At 50.5% G+C, this 17,062-nt stretch overlaps 2 protein-coding genes across 5 annotated transcripts in view; one reads left to right on the top strand and one right to left on the bottom strand.

The window, feature by feature from the left end:
• The first annotated feature begins 1,310 nt into the window (after positions 1-1,310).
• Thtpa (thiamine triphosphatase) overlaps positions 1,311-17,062 on the top strand; it is a 46,814-nt gene continuing 31,062 nt past the window's right edge. Inside the window, exons 1-3 of one of the 3 annotated variants that reach the window (XM_008839863.2) lie at positions 1,311-1,351; positions 2,133-2,287; positions 3,658-3,772. The gene's annotated coding sequence lies outside the window, so the exon portion shown is untranslated. Of the gene's footprint in view, positions 1,352-1,479; positions 2,288-3,594; positions 3,773-17,062 lie in introns of those variants that run through there. The other 2 variants (XM_008839862.3, XM_008839868.2) reach the window with 2 other exon arrangements.
• The window catches only part of Zfhx2 (zinc finger homeobox 2), a 31,792-nt gene continuing 24,448 nt past the window's right edge, over positions 9,719-17,062 (bottom strand). For both annotated transcript variants that reach the window (XM_008839858.1, XM_017799827.2), the window contains 4 exons: positions 15,691-15,891; positions 15,058-15,184; positions 11,380-14,898; positions 9,719-11,147 (listed from right to left, as the gene is read on the bottom strand). In XM_008839858.1, the coding sequence (XP_008838080.1) occupies positions 10,186-11,147; positions 11,380-14,898; positions 15,058-15,184; positions 15,691-15,891 (4,809 nt within the window). In that variant the 3' untranslated portion in view covers positions 9,719-10,185. The remainder of the gene's footprint in view (positions 11,148-11,379; positions 14,899-15,057; positions 15,185-15,690; positions 15,892-17,062) is intronic.

The following is a 17,062-nucleotide window of genomic DNA, read 5'->3' as shown; positions in this document are numbered from 1 at the left end:
GACTGGGGGTGGGGAGCTGGGATTCTGGGTGGTTGTAAGCTGAAGGTGGAAGAGAGAAGTAGCCGAGGCTGCAGAAGGCATTGCAGATGGCTGTGTGGAGGCTGGCACAGCGCCCACTGCCATGGATGCAAACACACTTGCACGCATGCACGCGTGCATACACACACACACACACACACACACACACACACACACACACACACAAAATGGGGAAGGGTGATCAAGTAATAAAATCAAAAGCAGAGAGAGTGGGGCACAGGGGCCCTGGGAACTGGGGGTGGGGAAGACTCTAGATCTATTTGAATCTACTCCGGAAGTGGAAGAGTAGAAAAATCCACCCCTCCTCCCTGGCATGGGATTCATGGGCACCAGCTGAGGACAGGGACCCCTCCCTCTGCCTGCCACAAAAATATTGGCACTGAGGACCTAGACTCCAAAGAACAGGACATTCCAAAGAAATAGTTTTCCTTTTAAGTTGCTGTTTAATATACATTATATGTTGTATATAAAATAAATTAAAATGCACCCATTTTGGTACCCCTCCTCCCTGGCATGGGATTCATGGGCACCAGCTGAGGACAGGGACCCCTCCCTCTGCCTGCCACAAAAATATTGGCACTGAGGACCTAGACTCCAAAGAACAGGACATTCCAAAGAAATAGTTTTCCTTTTAAGTTGCTGTTTAATATACATTATATGTTGTATATAAAATAAATTAAAATGCACCCATTTTGGTATGAGAGCGAAGGCGAGTGAAAGAAGGTGACCGAGCTAGGAGGAGAATGCACAGATGGCTTGGTGGTGGTATGGTTGTGGTGAGTTGTGCGGAGGAAGGGGGGGTGGCACAGAGGTTGGGGTGGGTGGAATGAGGACCCTGTTTTCCTCTTTTCGTTTTACTATGGTTGAAGTAGAAAGAGAGAGAAAGGGGGTGGGGAGAGAAGAGAGACAGATGGCAGAGTGGAGAGGCGGCAGCCAGTGCCGGCACTGCCCAGCCTGGGCGGACCTAGCTCCCCCCGCCTGCCAGCTCTCCAAATGCCACCCTTCCCCCATCTTCCCCTCTCCCCATCCCCCCAGCTTGGCACTGATCTCAGGGAGGGAGAGGGAGGGAGGCTGGGCAAAGAGCATCTGTTCCCTCCATTCTCCTGGCTCCATCGGCTGCCAACCTAGGGCCATCGTCTGCCTCCATCACCCCTCCGCCCGCCTGCCTACCACCCAATCCCAAATGGGTGCTGGATCAGGTGCCGAATCCGGCTGCCTCCTCGGGTACCAGTCACTGCGTTGCTGTGTGTCTGCCACCGCTGCCTGGCACTCGTGGGGCCGTGTGTGTATGTGTGTGCGCGCGCATGTACATGTACGCATAAGCGTGTGTTGTATGTGAGCCTCCTGGGCATGGGTGGGGGTTGGCATTGCGGTTGCCACTCTAGTGTCCAACCAGAAGGACAGAAGGATGGAGTGGAAGGAGGGGAGAGGTGTGGGGCCTGGGAGGGGAGAAGAGGGTGCATGAGTTGCTTCATGCTGTCTGATTGCAGGCATTGGCACTGCAGCTGCCACCCTTGTGCCCATGGAGATGGGAGGGGAGGCATGGAGGGGGAGTGACAGAAGTCCCAGTGCTCTGGGAAGAAGGTGCGGCACCAAGAGCTATTGGCATCACATCTGTTAGGCTGGTGCCCAGTGCTGGGGAATGGGGGAACCAGGAGGCAGAAAGGAAGGGCAGGAATGTGTTGCTGATGTTACTGTCCCTCTAGAAGTAGATCTGAGGAACGTTTTGACTATGAGGCGGTTACCTCTGTTCGGCCTGGGGAGTGGAGTGCTGGAGAGTAGACAAGGAAGTGCCAGGAAAGAGTCTAGGAGCCAGGGAGGAGAGGCTGTGCCACTGCTACCCAGGAAGAACTTGTCTGGGCTTATGATATGGCCCTTTGTGAGAACACTGGAGAGCATGGGAACTGGGATGTGAGGTGGAAGCTGGCACTGCCCATGGAGCCTGACATTGTGTGGAACAGGGCAGGGTGATAGTGTCCCTCTAGTTTAGTTGAGAAGGTTGTTGACCAGGAGTGAGGTGGTGAGATGGAGGGGTGCTTTATTTGAGAGAATAGACTTTTTTCTGCCAGGAGCTCCTTCCTATTCCCTCTTAGGCATGGAGAGCTGAATGACAGACGGAGTGCCGTGAGGACACAAAGGAGGAAGCGTGCCATTGCTAAGACCCCAAGGAAGAAGAGTGGAGAGTGCCGACAGTCCTACCTGGCCTCCAGCCAGTTTCCCACTGAAGATGGCCATATCCTCTAGCCTGGTCTGTACATGCCACTATTGTAGGTGTTGCAGGGAGGGAAGGGTTAGCTTGTAGAGCTGGGCTGTGAGATGGAAAGGCTACCTTTTTGTGGATCCCATTTGGACTCTACTCTAACAAGTGTGGCAGATTTTTCTCCCTGGTGCCTCCCTCCTCCCCCTCCCTTTGCCTCACCCCGGCTTTCATCACCACCTGGGTCCTACTGCTTGGCACCCAACCAAGTAGATGCTGCTACACTTGACAGTGCTGCACTGGCATGTGAACAGTGACTCAGATCCCAGCACTGGGGCAAACCTGAAGCCACCCAACTTGATCATGATGCCACTTGGTGGTAGTGAGGAAGGGGGTTGTGTACGTAGGAGTGCTAGGTATTTGGTGGTAGTCTATATTGGAAAGTGACATGTGAGGCTGTTTTTTTTTTTTTTTTTGGTTTTTTTGAGACAGGGTCTCCCTGTAGCCCCAGCTGTCCTGGAACTCACTATGTAGACCAGGCTGGCCTTGAACTCACAGAGATCCGCCTGCCTCTGCCTCCCTGGTGCTGGACTAAAGGCGTGCGCCACCACGCCCTGCCTGTGAGGCTGTTCTTACCAGCTGGGCAGAGCCAGCATTCTCTAGGACACCCACCTCTGCTATCCTCCCAAATGGATACTCACTTCCCTTCTACCTTCACCAACCCCAAGAAGGGTAAGATTTAGATGGCACTTGGAGCCAGTGGCTGTGCACCTCTCTGGGCAGCAAGGAGGGAAGAAATTCTAGGAGGGTGAAGTAGCCTGGAGAGAGGCATTGCAGCTATGCTTGTCACTAAGATGGTACCAGAGAGAGTAGAGGGACAGCTCACCAGGCCTTGCTGTTAAGTAGTGGGGGTAGGTTGTATGTATTTCCTGGTGCCTGGTGGTTGCCTGAATGGTGCTTGAGATGAACTGGCTCTTTGTTCTTTGTTAAAATACCCCTAGAAGGATGGAGGCACTCTAGAACTACAGAGGCAGGCAGGTATTAGGACCACAAAAGCAAAGATTGCAGATTTTATGTGTAGGAGCGTCTCAATGGCACCCCAATTGGGATTGGATTAATTTCTGTCTTTGAAATCTACTCCTGGAAGGGAAGCCAGGGTTCAGCAATGAGAGTGGTAGAAGGGAGAGCCCTTCGAAGGAGAGTCCTCAGTATCTGTGGTGACACATACCAGCCCCACAGAACTGAACCCTCAGCCACCATCCGCAAGATTCTCCAGCAGGACTGGCTTTCCCTGATTCCTGGGGGAGCCATAGGCTGTAGGTCAGCAGTCTAGAGGATCTGGTGGAAAATCTGGCTCTGGGTGATGTCAAAGGGGAGGCTAGATGGCTCAGCGGGAGTGAGCTGCTTGTTGTTTGTGCCAGGGCTGAACTGCCTAGGGTTGGGACAGTTCTGATTTCAACATTTCTGGAAGTGGATGGCAGCTTCAGAAGAAGCAAGTTTCCAAGAAGAGAAAGCAGGAGGCCCTCGGTCAATGGGGTAAGTAGATGGTGTTTGTGAATTGCATTTTCTTCTCTTAGACAGAGGCCACCATAAGCAGAAGATACCATCAGGCTCTAGTAGATTGGAAGGTTGGAGGTGTGTGTCAGGGTAATAAAGAAGACACATTGGAGGAGGAAGAAAAATAGAATTGGGTATAGCTCAGTGGTAGAACATTTACCTAGCATGTGTGAGGCCCTGGGTTCAATCTGCAGCACTGAAATGGGAAGAAAAAAAAAAAATTCAAGGTGGTAGGAGTCCCTGATGTAGCAGGGTTTGTTTTGGGGACTGGAGAGCTGGAACAGGTTGTATATGAGAATGAACTCTCTAGGTAAACTGACAGTATAGATCACGTCAGCAGGAGTTTCTCATTCAATTGATGTGTAGTATGGTTCAGGAATGTACATTTCATTAATTAGTTATTATTTGTGGTACTAGGAATTGAACTCAGGGCTTATACATGTTAGGCAAACACTCTACCATTGAGTTATATCCCTATTTCGCTTTCTATTTTGAGATCGGGTCTTGGTAAGTTGTCCAGGCTGGCCTTGAACTCACTCTTTAGTCCAGGCTGGTCTTCAATTTGTGATCCTTTTGCTTCAGCCACTCTTGTAGTTGGGATTACAGTTTTGTACCCATAAACCCATCTTCAGAATGTACATTTTAAACACTCAGTTGGCCATGAGACAAGTGGATAAACTTTGGGAAACCCATTCACCTTATAGGACAGTGATCTCATCTGAAGTTTCCTTGACTTTATATCTCTCTTGTTACTCAACCAGAGTCATGTCATATGGATGATATATGTGTTGTGGGATCTCTGTGTGTGTGTGTGTTAAGGGTAATTGGCAAAAGGGGAATTGTGAAGTCCAGTTAGGCACATGTAACTTGTTAGAACAGTGATTTTCATTGGCAGTTCTTATCTATCACAGAGAATCCCTTTGAAAACTGTGTTTCTGAAACCTTACCATTGAGAACCATGAGATTAGAGCATTTCCAGAAAGCTCTAATGTCTCTAATGTCCCTTTGATCCTGTGACATCTATATAGATTTTGTGGTGGTAGAGGTCCTAGTTATATGCCTTTTTGGAGACCTGGATCCCAAGTTACCAAGCAGGAGTCAAGAACCAGGTCTATGGCAGTGTTGGCAAATACCCAACAAGCTGCTTGAGTCATTTGGTAGGGTAGTCAGAAGAGAATCCAGTCTAGGCATTCTTCAAGTTCAGTTGAGAAGACATGGTACAGGGTTTGCTATTATTAGGGTAGGACTGGAGATATGTAGATGTGAGGCAGTAGTGAGCCCCACCTAAGCACTCATTTCTGTGTTTAAGCCATTGGGTAAGAGTGTGTGTATGGTTGGGTAAGACTGTATTGCCTTTCCCCTGTCTCCTTGGACAAGCTCAGCTTCTTTCTGTGCTACTTACAATCACTCAGCCTGCTTTTCTACTAACTTCTAGTTAGACACCTCTTTGTGGCTGGGCAACCGCAAGAAACCCCAGTCTCAGATACTGACAGGAAATATCTACCCTATTTCTGTTTCTGTTTTGAATAGAGATTAGCTGGGTCCTTCTGTATCAAGGAGAGTCAATGGGTGGTCACACAATTGAGTCACCTAATTTCATCACCAAGTGTTATGTTTTTGTAAACCATAGTCTCTTCAACTGAGCTTGATGGCACAGATCTATAATCTTAGCTAATTGGGGGAGTTCAAGACCTGCCAGCCTATGCTACAGATCAAGTTCAGACCATGTCTCAAAAAATAAATAATAAATAAATAAATTTTAAAAGGAGTTAGGTGTAGTGGTGTACCACCTGTAATTCTAGCACTCAGGAAGTGGAGGCAAGAGGAGCAGGAGTTGAAGTTCAGTTTGGTCTAATTACATCCTGTATTTAAAAAAAAAAAAGGTAAGGGTGGTGGTTTGTGAAACGGGCTGTAACTCAGTAGTAGAACTCTTGCTTAGCATGTGTGGGGACTTTGGTTTAATCCCCAGGCGGACAAAAAAGTTCTAGTCTCTTTTCGGAGGGGCTTTCTCTGTTACTCTCGTCTTTTCCAAATGTAACAGGCCTTGGTCTAGGCTGTCTACAAATGTCTCTCTCAGTTTCTTTCGTTTCACCTTTTCATGTTGTGTCCAACTATAATTTTGTACATTCTTCTTCTGAGTCCGCTGTTTTTTTAAGTAACTGCTGCCTTAATACTGTGGCCTTTTTTCCTAACTCAGTGTTCTAGGCATGACACCCTCATGGTTACAAGTTTCTGACTAGTTTCTGAGATATATCCTCTGATACTAGGCCTTTCTGTAACAGAGTCCCAGCCCAGTTTACCAAGTTTCAGGGCGATATAAAAATTTGCCAAAGTGCTGGGTGTGGTAGTGCACGCCTTTAATCCCAGCACTCAGGAGGCAGAGGCAGGTGGATTTCTGTGAGTTCAAGGCCAGCCTGGTCTACATAGTGAGTTCCAGGTCAGCTGGCGCTACAGGGAGACCCTGTCTTTTAAAAAAGACCATGAAAAAAAATTGCCAGAAAGTTTTCTTGACTTTTCATCTACCTCTCCCAGCCCTAGATTACAATCATTTAAGGTTGTTTCTCCAGTGAGTTCATGTTCAGCAATAACTGATACTGGCCGTATTTATAAGCTTTCCCTGCCTACTTTTACAAGAGGAAAATTAGCATATTTTAGGTATTTCTAGGCAAATGTTTTACCCCTGAGTTACCACCTCAGTCCCTAGAAGGTAGTTCTCCTTAAGGGTATAAAGTTATTGTCTGAAGGCATTTCCCACACGTGTTTATATGTGTGTGTGTCGATAGTTGTGTATCTCTCTGGGATCTGCTGCTTTTTCTGAGGATGGATTTGCTTGTTTTTTTTTTTTTTTTTTTCGTCTGTGTGTTTGGTATTCTATACACACCTCTGTGTTTCAATCCATATGTAAATTTTTTATGGGGATGAAGGATTGGATGAGAAAATGTCTCAAAATAGCAAGATGGTAGTGATTTGGGGAACAGGTTATCCTGTCTAAAAATGCTGAAAGTAGTTAAGTAATAGAAAGAATCAAGCTGGTGGGTGCTGTTATGCCTACAGTAATTGGCTTTCTTGGTGCTTATACATGCTTCTGTAAGTTCAGTCCATGGCTAGAGGTGTGGGCTAAGGACAGGCCTCTTTCTGTGGTCGTGCTGTATATACACTGCCCTCTCTGGCCATGCAGGCTTCAGCTTCTCTCATGTTCTTCTAGCAAACTTTGATTTTTGTTCCTGGTTGAGGAGTGGACATTTTAAATCATCCTTCCACAGATTCTGACTTAGAACAAAGACAGGCAAGATCATTTATGCCTCCTGCCTCCCAATGAGGACCCTGGAGTAAGGAGGGTCCTGAATTTGGATGCTTCTTTAGGATCATGTATATTAGAAACTCCCAAGCCATGGTACAGCCTTATGAGACATTAGTTCCGGCTCATTTTACAGATGAGGTGGGAGCATTTCTAAGTGTTGCTGTACTTGCCTTCAGTCGGTTATTCCACAGGATCCTGGTGACTTTGATCCTCTAGCATTCTTCATAAGGCTGTGTTGACAGTAAGGCCCACCACTGTGTACTGTTCTCTGTGGCAGGCATACTGCTGCTAAGTGTGGACTGATAAAGGAGCTGGGAAGATGGCTTCTAGCCACTGGGAATGCAGAATAGTGCATCTGGAGATCCTGTTGACTGACCTGCCAGCAACATCAGTACCCTGAGAAAGTGCAGTTGCTGAATCAGTTTCTGTCTGCCATTGTGAATGTACATGGTGTGTCCCAGGCCAGGGTGTTTGGGTCTAAGAGGTGTTAGAGGATACAAGGAGGAGGGGTTTCTGGCTACATTAACTTTTGGTGAAAACATTCATAGTTCAAACTCGATCCAACCTGACCTGGCAAATGCATGACACAACACCTCTAATCATCCCATGCCAGATGTTAAGGTTTTCTTTTAAAGTTTCTTCTTTTTCTTTTTTTCTTTTTCATCTTTTATACACAAGTCACATTCTCAGAAAGCACAGAGTGAAAAAAGCTTTTTTCCTCATACGCATGCTGCTAAGAAAATAGTTTTATACATAGAATTTCAACAGGTGAGAGAAGAGGACAGGGAGGAAGGGCTGTGAGAGAGATGCAGAGAGGCAGGAAAAGAAAGGTCCAACTATCACCAGACCACCATGGGTGTTTTCCTCCCCTTGTTTACATTTGTAACTGGCATTTTTGGTATCAACAGAACATAACTAGTTTCATCTTACCCACAATTGGTTGCGGTTGGGAGTTTCTTAATTTTCAATGTGAATAGGAAAGGAAGATTCACATAGTGAATGAGGAACAAAGGATTTAAGCTGAATTTTCTCTCCCCCTTTCTTTTCTACATATAAGCCACTGTTTTAAGAAAGTGTTTGTTAGCAGAGCAGAGTGACTGAGAGACCAGAAAAACTTAAGCTGCAGGGCTGACCAATTTATATTAGATGGAAAACTAGTGGAAGATGGGTGGTCCTCAAGGATAAGGGAAGTGGGATGAAATATCTAAACGGCATAGGAAATTTGCAGGCTTCTTGCTAAAATAAGACACCTACGAAGTCTACCCTGTGCCACTTGAGCTGGATTTGGGCATTATTACAATGACTCCTCACAGGTAGTGAGGTTAGGTATACATTGCTCTTCTGTGTATCTCCTGCTCAGAGTATCTTGTGCTTGTGAGCCCTTGCCTACACATCCTCTCAGGTGTCAGCTCTAGGTTACGAGTCTTATAGATGACCCCAGACTGTTTTGGGGACATTCCCAGTCAATGCTGCTTAATGGAGGGACTGGGATGAGCTGGGCAGAGCAGGAACAAGAGCAGATGAGGAAGAAAGGCAGACCCTGCAAAGGCAAAGGAGGGTCAAGAAGTATCCAGAAACATGATAGGGCCTCTGGGGGAAGGAAATAGGCTTGTTGGAAAAAAGTGGTGGGCAAAAAATGGGTGCACAGCTTAATTCATAAACCAAGCTGCCCGCCACCCCTGCCCTTCTCAAGACTGCCAAGATCCTGGCAACACTGGGCTTTCTGACAGCTGATGAGGGGCTAGAACAAGTTCTGATACATACTCAACTCAGGACAGGGATGGCTCTCCCTAGAGTCAGTCAGGTTCATTGCTGCATTACTAGCCATGTCTTGGACTCTAGGCAGAGCTGCACTGCTTCCAGCCCTGCCGTGGACTGAACAAACCTCAAGTGGGGCAGGGGGTAACACGAATAGTAAAAAACAAAAAAGGAAAATAAAAAAACCCACTTGTTTGATGGTAGTTTTTTTTTCCTCTGTATTTTCAGGTTTATGTTTTTCTTCATTCCTCTGGTACTTCCATTTCTCTCTCTCTCTTTCTCTCTCTCTCTCTCTCTCTCTCTCTCTCTCTCTCTCGTGTGTGCACTCTCTCTCTCTCTTTTTTTTTTTTTTTTTTTTTTTTTTTTTTTTTTTTTTTTTTTTTTAAAGAACTTTGGATTTGCCATTGGTGGGCAACGCCGATCCCCGGAGGCTGGACTGCCCTGTGGCAGGGCTAGGACAAGGGGCAGGCCCACGGCTGCTGAGAGGATCTCTGTGTTTAAAGCCTTTGAGAATAAGTTACTGCAGTTCCCAGGATACAGGGTGAGGGTTCCTGGTGGCGGCTTCCCCAGGAGTCCAGGCCACAAGGGTCCCATCAGGTGAGGAAAGGGTAGGAGGGAGGGGTGGGGAGAGCGAACAGGGGTATTTTCCCCCTGCCGGCCTCCAGTTTGGTTAGAGTTTTATGGGCTCCCTGCCCATCCCAGGCTCCAACCTTAGGAGCTGCCTGGGTTTTTGGAAAGTTTGTGAGCAGTATGGTGCTCTGGGGGAGGGATAGGAAGGGGAGAGCAAAGTTTATCTTCCATCCCCTTTTTTGTCTTGGGTTTTCTGGGGTTTTTCTTCTTTTCCTTTTTCTTCTTTTCCCTTTTTTTTTTTTTTTTTTTTTTTTTTTTTTTTTCCTTTTTTTTTTTTTTTTTTTTTTTTGGTGTTTTCTCAGTCAGTATAATAGCATGAGATAGGTATGCGTTTTCAGGGGAAGAGGGCTGGGAATTCAGTGGGGAAAAAGGAGGGGATGAAGGGCAGACTTTATGTATGGTAAGCAGACATGTATGAGTAGTTGGGATGCCGAGGTGGGGGAGTGTGTCTGTCTATGAAGACATAGGGGCAAGGGCTACATCTGTAAGGAGTCAGGATGAGAACCAGAGTGTCTGTGGGATGGGGAGGAGGCAGGACTCTGCTGGAGGTGGGGTGTGTGAAGCCCACTGAGGGTGGGAATTGAGACTCCCATGAGGTGGGCAGAACTGAAGGTTGGGGTGAGGGATTTGAGTTCCTACCAAATACCCCTTGGGTATGAGGGAACCCTAGGCCTCTCTCTTATCCCCATCTTGGTTTATCTGTTTATAAAGCTAGAAGTGTAGAGGTAGTAGTAGTTTTTGGGTTGGGGTCCGTGTGAGGTAATCTTGCTTCCTCTTTGGCAAAAGCCACAGCGGCCGGGACAGCAGTGGCAGTGTTGGTGATGGGTGGGCCTCCTAGAGGTGGGGCCGCTTTGCGCCTGTGGGCTGAGGAGCGCATGTGGGAGGCTAGGGCTTCACGCCCACTCAGCAGCACCTCACATGCCAGGCAGTGGTAGGTGCAGATGGGCACCCGCAGTGGGGGGGGCATGGAGCCCCCAGAACCCCGCCCAAAGAAGCAGAAGGATCTCTGGTGGGCAGTAGCTGGGGCCTCACCATCAAATGCCATCTTGCACTGACGGCACAAGTAGCGGTGAGTCACATCCACCGTGGAGATGCCAGTGCTGCCTGTTAGCAGCTCATCGGCCTCACCACTTTCCGCTTCTCCAGGAGCGGGCAACTCAGGAGGCTTTGGAGGTGCTGTGGCTGTGGGCTCAGGGGGCTGAGGTGGTGGCTGGAGGAGGGCATTGGGGAGCAGCCCAATGAGGGTCTGAGGTATCACGGGGTTCATGGGAAATAGCCCCTTCTTCATGCCGTAGAGCTGTTGGAAGTAGGCCCCCTGTAATTGGGGGCCAAAGACAGGTGGTTGTGTTGCCCCCCCTGCAGGGGGCAATGGGAAGGGCAGGAATTGGCCTCCCAACAGGGCTGGGACAGTAGCCTTCAATGCTTTGAGGTTCTTGAGGGCATCAGTGGAGGAGTTGGTAGGGGTTGCAACTGACTTTCGCTCACCAGAGACCTTGTCCCCTGGGGGCTCTGTAGCTGGGCCCGGGATAGGGTCAGTGGAATTGTTGGTTTGGTCGGACACGGGTCTCTGAGGTAAGGGGCCGCCTGGACCAGCAGTCTGGACCACTGTGGTAGCAGGCAGGACCGAAGCGGCAAGGCCAAGGAGGCCTGAGGAGGCTGCAGGGCCTAGGAAAATGCGAGGGGTGAGGAAGGGTTAGTGGTCTCCTGCCTCACTGACCTTCCTGTTCCAGGTCACTCCTGCTACACACTTGCCCTTCCCACCACCCTGCGGCCACGCCCCTCATCCTCCCCCTAAGATTCTGCAGCAAGGAGGGCCACAATGGGAGTCAAGGAGAAGAGGGGCATGCCATTAGAGGCGTTCTCTGAAGTCCAGCTCTTCCCAATCTCCCCAACTCACCTGAATTGAAAGGAGCTAAGCTGCCAGGTGGTGGCTGGGCCAGAGTTGGGCCAGTCAAGAGTACCGGAGCCAGGCGAGGCAGGGTGGGGGCAGCCCCCAAGGGCACAGAGGCAGGTGTGGTAGCAGATGGGCCTTTAGGAGCCGGTAGGGCCTCAGGTGCTGGAGCTAAGTCGTAGCATTTGCTTTCACTCTTCAGCTGGGCTCGGACTGCCTCCTTAAGCTTGGCCAGGTGCTGGCGGGAAAAGAGGTGGCTTCGGCAGGAGATGTAGAAATCATACTTGACATCACAGTAAGGACAGTCAGTGCGCTGGGCTGCCAAGGTGCCCTCACTGTTGTTGCCCCCACTCCCTACAAGTGCTGTCCCCTGCAGTTTGGCTTTCTTTTCCTTGGCACGAGCATTCTGGAACCAGACCTGAATGACTCTCTTGGGCAGCCCAATTTCCTCCCCTAGCACCTCACACTCCTGCATGGTGGGGGTGCGGTAGGCTTCATAGCAGGCTTTCATGATCTTCAGTTGAAGGCTGCTCATCTGGGTCCTATAGCGCCGCTGCCCCATTCCATCTGGAACCCCAGCCCCACCTCCTGGTCCCCCACTGGATCCCCCAGCTCCAGGGGACTCTGGTTCAGCCAGGCTGGAAGCAGATGAATCACTTAGGTCTCCTGCAGATGGACTGCAAGCCTCACTTTCTGGAGAAGCTTTAGATGGTTCCTCTGGGCCCTCATCCTCACTGAGTGGAGGAGGTGGAAGGGGTAGAGGTGGCTCTGGGGCTGCTACAGTGGCCTCTTTCCCAGATGGTAGGAAAGATAGAGGCCCAGCAGCAGGAGTGACTCTGGGGTAGGAAAAAGCAGGTGCTTCCCTCTTTGGGGCTTCCCTCCCAGTCCCATCATCTATCTTGCTCAACAGGAGGTTGAATTTAGGGAAGGGTGCTGGGGTCGGTGTAACAGTGGGTTTGACTGCTGGGCTGGCCACTCCCCCAGGGGTGCTTCGAAACTGGCCTTTCCTCTCCCGGGCTCTGGTATTCTGGAACCAGACTTGTACTACTCGCTTTTTGAGCCCCACTTCCTCAGAGATGCAGTCAAGCATCTTACGTGTGGGGTTGGAGTCCTGCATGTACCAACGGTACAGGATCTCCAGCTGCTCCGGTAGGATGGTAGTACGCAGGCGCTTGTCCCTTGGGGGGTCACCCTCCCCTCCACCCCCTGCTTCGCTGCCTGTGGGAGACAGGCTGCCATCATCATGCTTCCGCTTGAGGGGTGGCCCTGGCACCGAAGGAGTGCCTGCTACCAGAGGGTTGCGCTCCCCAAACACTAGCAGAGGCAGATCAAGGAGTTGTGGGGGAGCACTGGGCTGCACAGATGGTAGGAAATGTAGTTGGCGGTGACTAGTCAGGAGGTCTTGACTGGGGAAAGCAGCAGCACACTGGTCACAGGTGTGGGCTAGAGGAGGGGGAAGAGCCTTCCCTTCAGACTCTTTGCCTTCTAGCTTTGTTGGCTCTGCCTGGCTCAGGTCCTCTGCATCTGGATGTTGTCCTGCTGATGGGCCCTCTGGTGATGGGTCCTCAGGCCCCGGTGGGGGTTCCAGGCTCTGTTCTTCATCTGCTTCCTCCTCTTCCACCTCTTCCTCATCCTCCCCTCTCTCCACCACCACCTCCTCCTCCTCCTCCTCCTCCTCCTCAGGGGGCTGGTCATCATAGCACTTCTTGAGGTGCCGCACTAGCTCAAAAACACAGGAGAAAGTGGCGTGGCAGCGCCTACAGCTAGAGGCTCCCCCGGTGCTTCCTCCAGTGGGCATAGGCCCACCCTCACAGGCATTTTTTCGGGCTTTCTGGCGGGCATTTTGGAACCACACTACTACCACACGGCTGGCCAGACCCAAGAGTTTTGCCATGCGCTCCACCTCTCCGTCCTTGGGGTAGGCACTGGTCTCAAAGAAAGACTGTAGGGCCTGGGTCTGGAATGCTGTGAATTTTGTTCTGGAGAACCGGCGGCCTGCAGGCACTAGGGGGGGGAGATTCCCTCTAGAACTTTCTTCTTCCTCTGGGGGCCAGTGTCCTCCTGCTCGGCTCTGCTCCTCAGGAACATGGGTTCCCCCTACTTCAGGCTCAGTGACCAGTAAAGGTGGGCCCAGTTGGGGAGGGGACTCTAGGGACCCATCTGGAGGTTTGGGGGGTTCCACTGACTGTGGATACAGGCTATCATAGCTCTTTCGAAACTGAGCAGCATAGCGGTTCAGAGCCTCAAAGGGCAGAAAGCGGCGGTGAACATGCTCCTCGTGGGTCTTGAGAATAAGCATATTGGAGAAGAGTTTCCCACAGGCCCCACAGGCCAGCTTGTCTCCACCCCCAAGAACCTCTGGGGGAGGTGGTGTTGGGGGAGGGGGCACTGTCTGCTTCCCTTCATTGTACTGAATTACCAGCTCGAAGCCAAAATTTTCTAGAAGGGCTTTGGCTGCAGTGCGAGCGACTTCATTGGGCGGTGTGTGGAGTGGTGAAGAGGGCCCTGCTTCAGTCCCCTCTTCAGCTATTGGGGGCCGCTCCCATTCTTGTTCAGCTAGCTCAGTCTTGGGGGGTGGGGGTGGAGGAGGAGGAAGAGGAGGAGGGGTAGCAGCTGGCAGAGACAGCATGGGCGCAGGGCCAGCCAATGCCAGCTTGGGCCCTACCTTGAGGTCATGGAGATAGAAGGGCAGGAGCAGCTGCTGCTGCTGGAGCTTAAGCAGTGACTCTGGCACCAGAGGGAAGGGGGGTAGGACTGGTGGGGTGAAGAGAGGGGCTGGGAATCGGTGCAGATCCAAGGGAGGGGGTGGTGGGGACAGGAAGGGCAGTCCAGACACGAAGCCACTAGGGTCAGGGCCTTTCTTCTCAGTGCCCACCTCCCCCTCAGTCTCGCTTTCCTTGAGCTCTTCTTGGCTGCGCTCTGGTCCATCAGCCCTAGCATCAGTTCTGGTCCCCCTTGAGCGAGTCTGATGGAGAACTGATCTCATATGAATCTCCAAGGTGGAGCTCTGGTTGTAGGATACTCGGCAGACCGTGCACTTGAATGGCTTGTCTGAGGCAGTAGTTGTGGTGGGTGGGACACCAGCCTCTCCTCGGGTGGGGCAAGATGGGTCAATGGCAGCCTTCTTCATCTTATGAAGGTGGGAGACAGAATTATAATGAACCAAGAGGATATTCTTCTGGGTGAATGATTCCTTACACACAGTACACTTATAGGGCCTGGCAGGGTCAAGAAACTTGTCCAGGGCAAAGTTGGTGGTCTTGCGATAGGTCAGAGGGTGGCGAGAGTCAGCTGGGGATGGTTCTGCAGAGCGAGGCTCCCCCATGGTCCCCTCTTCCTCTTCAGCCATGATTGGCAGAGGAGCTACTTCTTCAACTTGGGCATCTGGCCGAAGGACTGGAGATGGAGCTGGAGAAGAGGGCTGATCAGGGGGGCTTCCTGAAGGCTTCTCTGGACTCTCAACTGATGCCAGGGGAGGCTCAGGAGGAGGATCTGGGCTGGCTTCTGGGGCCAGGTTAGAGCCATCTACAGGAGAAAGAACAGGGTATAATGAGCAGAGAATTGTGTTCAAGCTAGGCCCCAACTATTCAATATCCAAGGTAACTGACTCTGGCCTCAGTGATCTTTAGATTCTTTTGGTCCCCTTTTCTGCCACTTTGGGAGGTATGCTATACCCTTCCTTACCTGCTGCCTGGTCTCTCTTGGGAGTGGGCTCTGGCCCAGGAGTGGGGTGTTCTGGGCCATCCTCCAGAGGGTTTAGTGTGGGTCCAGGCAGCACTTTGGTTGCAAAGGTCATCTCTACAGTTGTGGCCTGTAATACAGGAAATCCTAGTGGCTTTACCACCACCCACTGCCCCCTGTTTGCTATTCCTGACTCACATGCTCTGCACCTGTATCCGTGCCAAACTCCTTTTCCATGGATCTAGTCTCCTGTCTGGATGAACCTCCCAATGAATTGTTACTTTTCTACAAATGAAGGCTTGGCAGCTAGCTGTCCCTCTCCTCTGGCTTTCTTCTTCCTCAGGCTGACAATCAACCCACCTCAAGGCCACTTGGTTCTGTTGTTAAACAGCTCTTTTCATTGAGGATTTAATGGATGTGAGAACAATACATAGTTCTTTTGTCCAGGAGTAAAGGAACTAGATAAGTTTAGTACTAAAAACCCCCAACTCTAAAATCCCACTTCAAATCTCTGGAATGCTATTTCCCTTCAACACTGTATTCCTAGCACACTGGCCTGAATATCCCTGCTGCTGCTTCTCTTCCTGCATGCCCCTGACAGGATTTCAAGGCCATCTTCCCCCAGCCCATACTCACCACAAGCAGCAGTTTCTCAACACATTCTGGCACCACATTGTGAAGGTGGCTGAGGTGGAAGTGCAGGGCAGGCCGACCCACCAGCTGCTCCTGGCACAATGGACACCTGTATTTGGGCTGCACGGCATGCTGTGAGAGTGTATGAGCCCTCACCTGGTCAGACTCCGGGCTCAGGAAGCTGCAATATGGACAGCAGTATACCTGGGGAACACATATGGTAGTGGAGGAGGTTGTCAGGGAAGGGGGAAACCTCCATCTCCTAGTCACTTGGATTCAGTGCAGCACTGTCCCCATATCTGGATCTGGGAGAAGCAAGCTAGACAGAATGGCACCTTAGCCCTCCAAGCCTCTAACCAGTTCTAAAAGCTGGCAACTCCCTTGGATCAGGACAAAGACCTAGCCAAGGCTGCTACTTTGACTTCCTGACAAGGCCCTCTCCCTCTAGCTTCTGCCTTCTGTTTGGGTGTCTTTCCCCGTCTCTGATGCTCCAGTCAATTTTCCAGCTGACAGATTGCCCTATACCAGCTTCAACCTTGAATCTGGCTTTCTTACCCATGCCCCAACGCCAGTCTTTTTTTGTGAAATAGACTCCTTCTGGGCACTTTCTGGACCCAGAAGTCCCTAGTTCCAACACACTCTGCCTCTCCAAGGTCCTTGAACATCTCCTGCAGAGGTGTCCTGTCTGTCTGCCCCTGAGGCTCACTCATCTCCCTCAGATGCAGCAGCTCCCATTTTCTCCCCTCCCCCTTCATTTCTTAGTATAAAAAAATGCCACAGCTACCTCAGTGGCTCAAGAAAACTCTGGTCTGTCTCTCTGCATTATGTGGCCCAGACTTCCAGAGGGGTGGAGGCCACAAGAGGTCTACTGTCACCTAAATGAACTGTCTAGCCAGCATTTTGCCTGCTGCCTCACATCTGGCTTGTCTCTCTGGCCTGCTTCCTCTCCTGTTACCTGGCACTTTCCCAGGCCTACATGTCAGGGCAGGGATGACCACAGAGGCAGGGGATCCAGCACTCGTCTTCAAGCACCTAACCCTTAGAGCAGACACCTGTAACAGAGGGGCTACAGGGAACAGGAGTTGGGAAGAAGAGAAACTGAGGACAAGGGCATCCCTGCACATGGCAGTGCAATTTGGAAAGCTCTGAGGCCCAGGATAACACCTCAAAACCATAGCTAGGAATCTCCTCAGAGCCAACATTTTAGAGACCAGAAAGCTAAGCTGCTCCAGAGTTCTGCCAAGTCCAAGTTCTAGGGGCTAAAAGACTTGTGAGACTTCCTCTCAGCTCAGTCATTTGATGCCCCTATCCTTAAGAAGCGGGTGCTGTGCAGACTTAGGGCTTTCTGTAGGAAAGGGACATCTGTATTTGTCTT

The sequence above is a fragment of the Nannospalax galili genome, unplaced genomic scaffold (assembly GCF_000622305.1).
Source record: "Nannospalax galili isolate Female #2095 unplaced genomic scaffold, S.galili_v1.0 scaffold1119, whole genome shotgun sequence".
Taxonomy (NCBI): domain Eukaryota; kingdom Metazoa; phylum Chordata; class Mammalia; order Rodentia; family Spalacidae; genus Nannospalax; species Nannospalax galili.
This window is presented reverse-complemented; position numbering and strand designations above follow the sequence as displayed.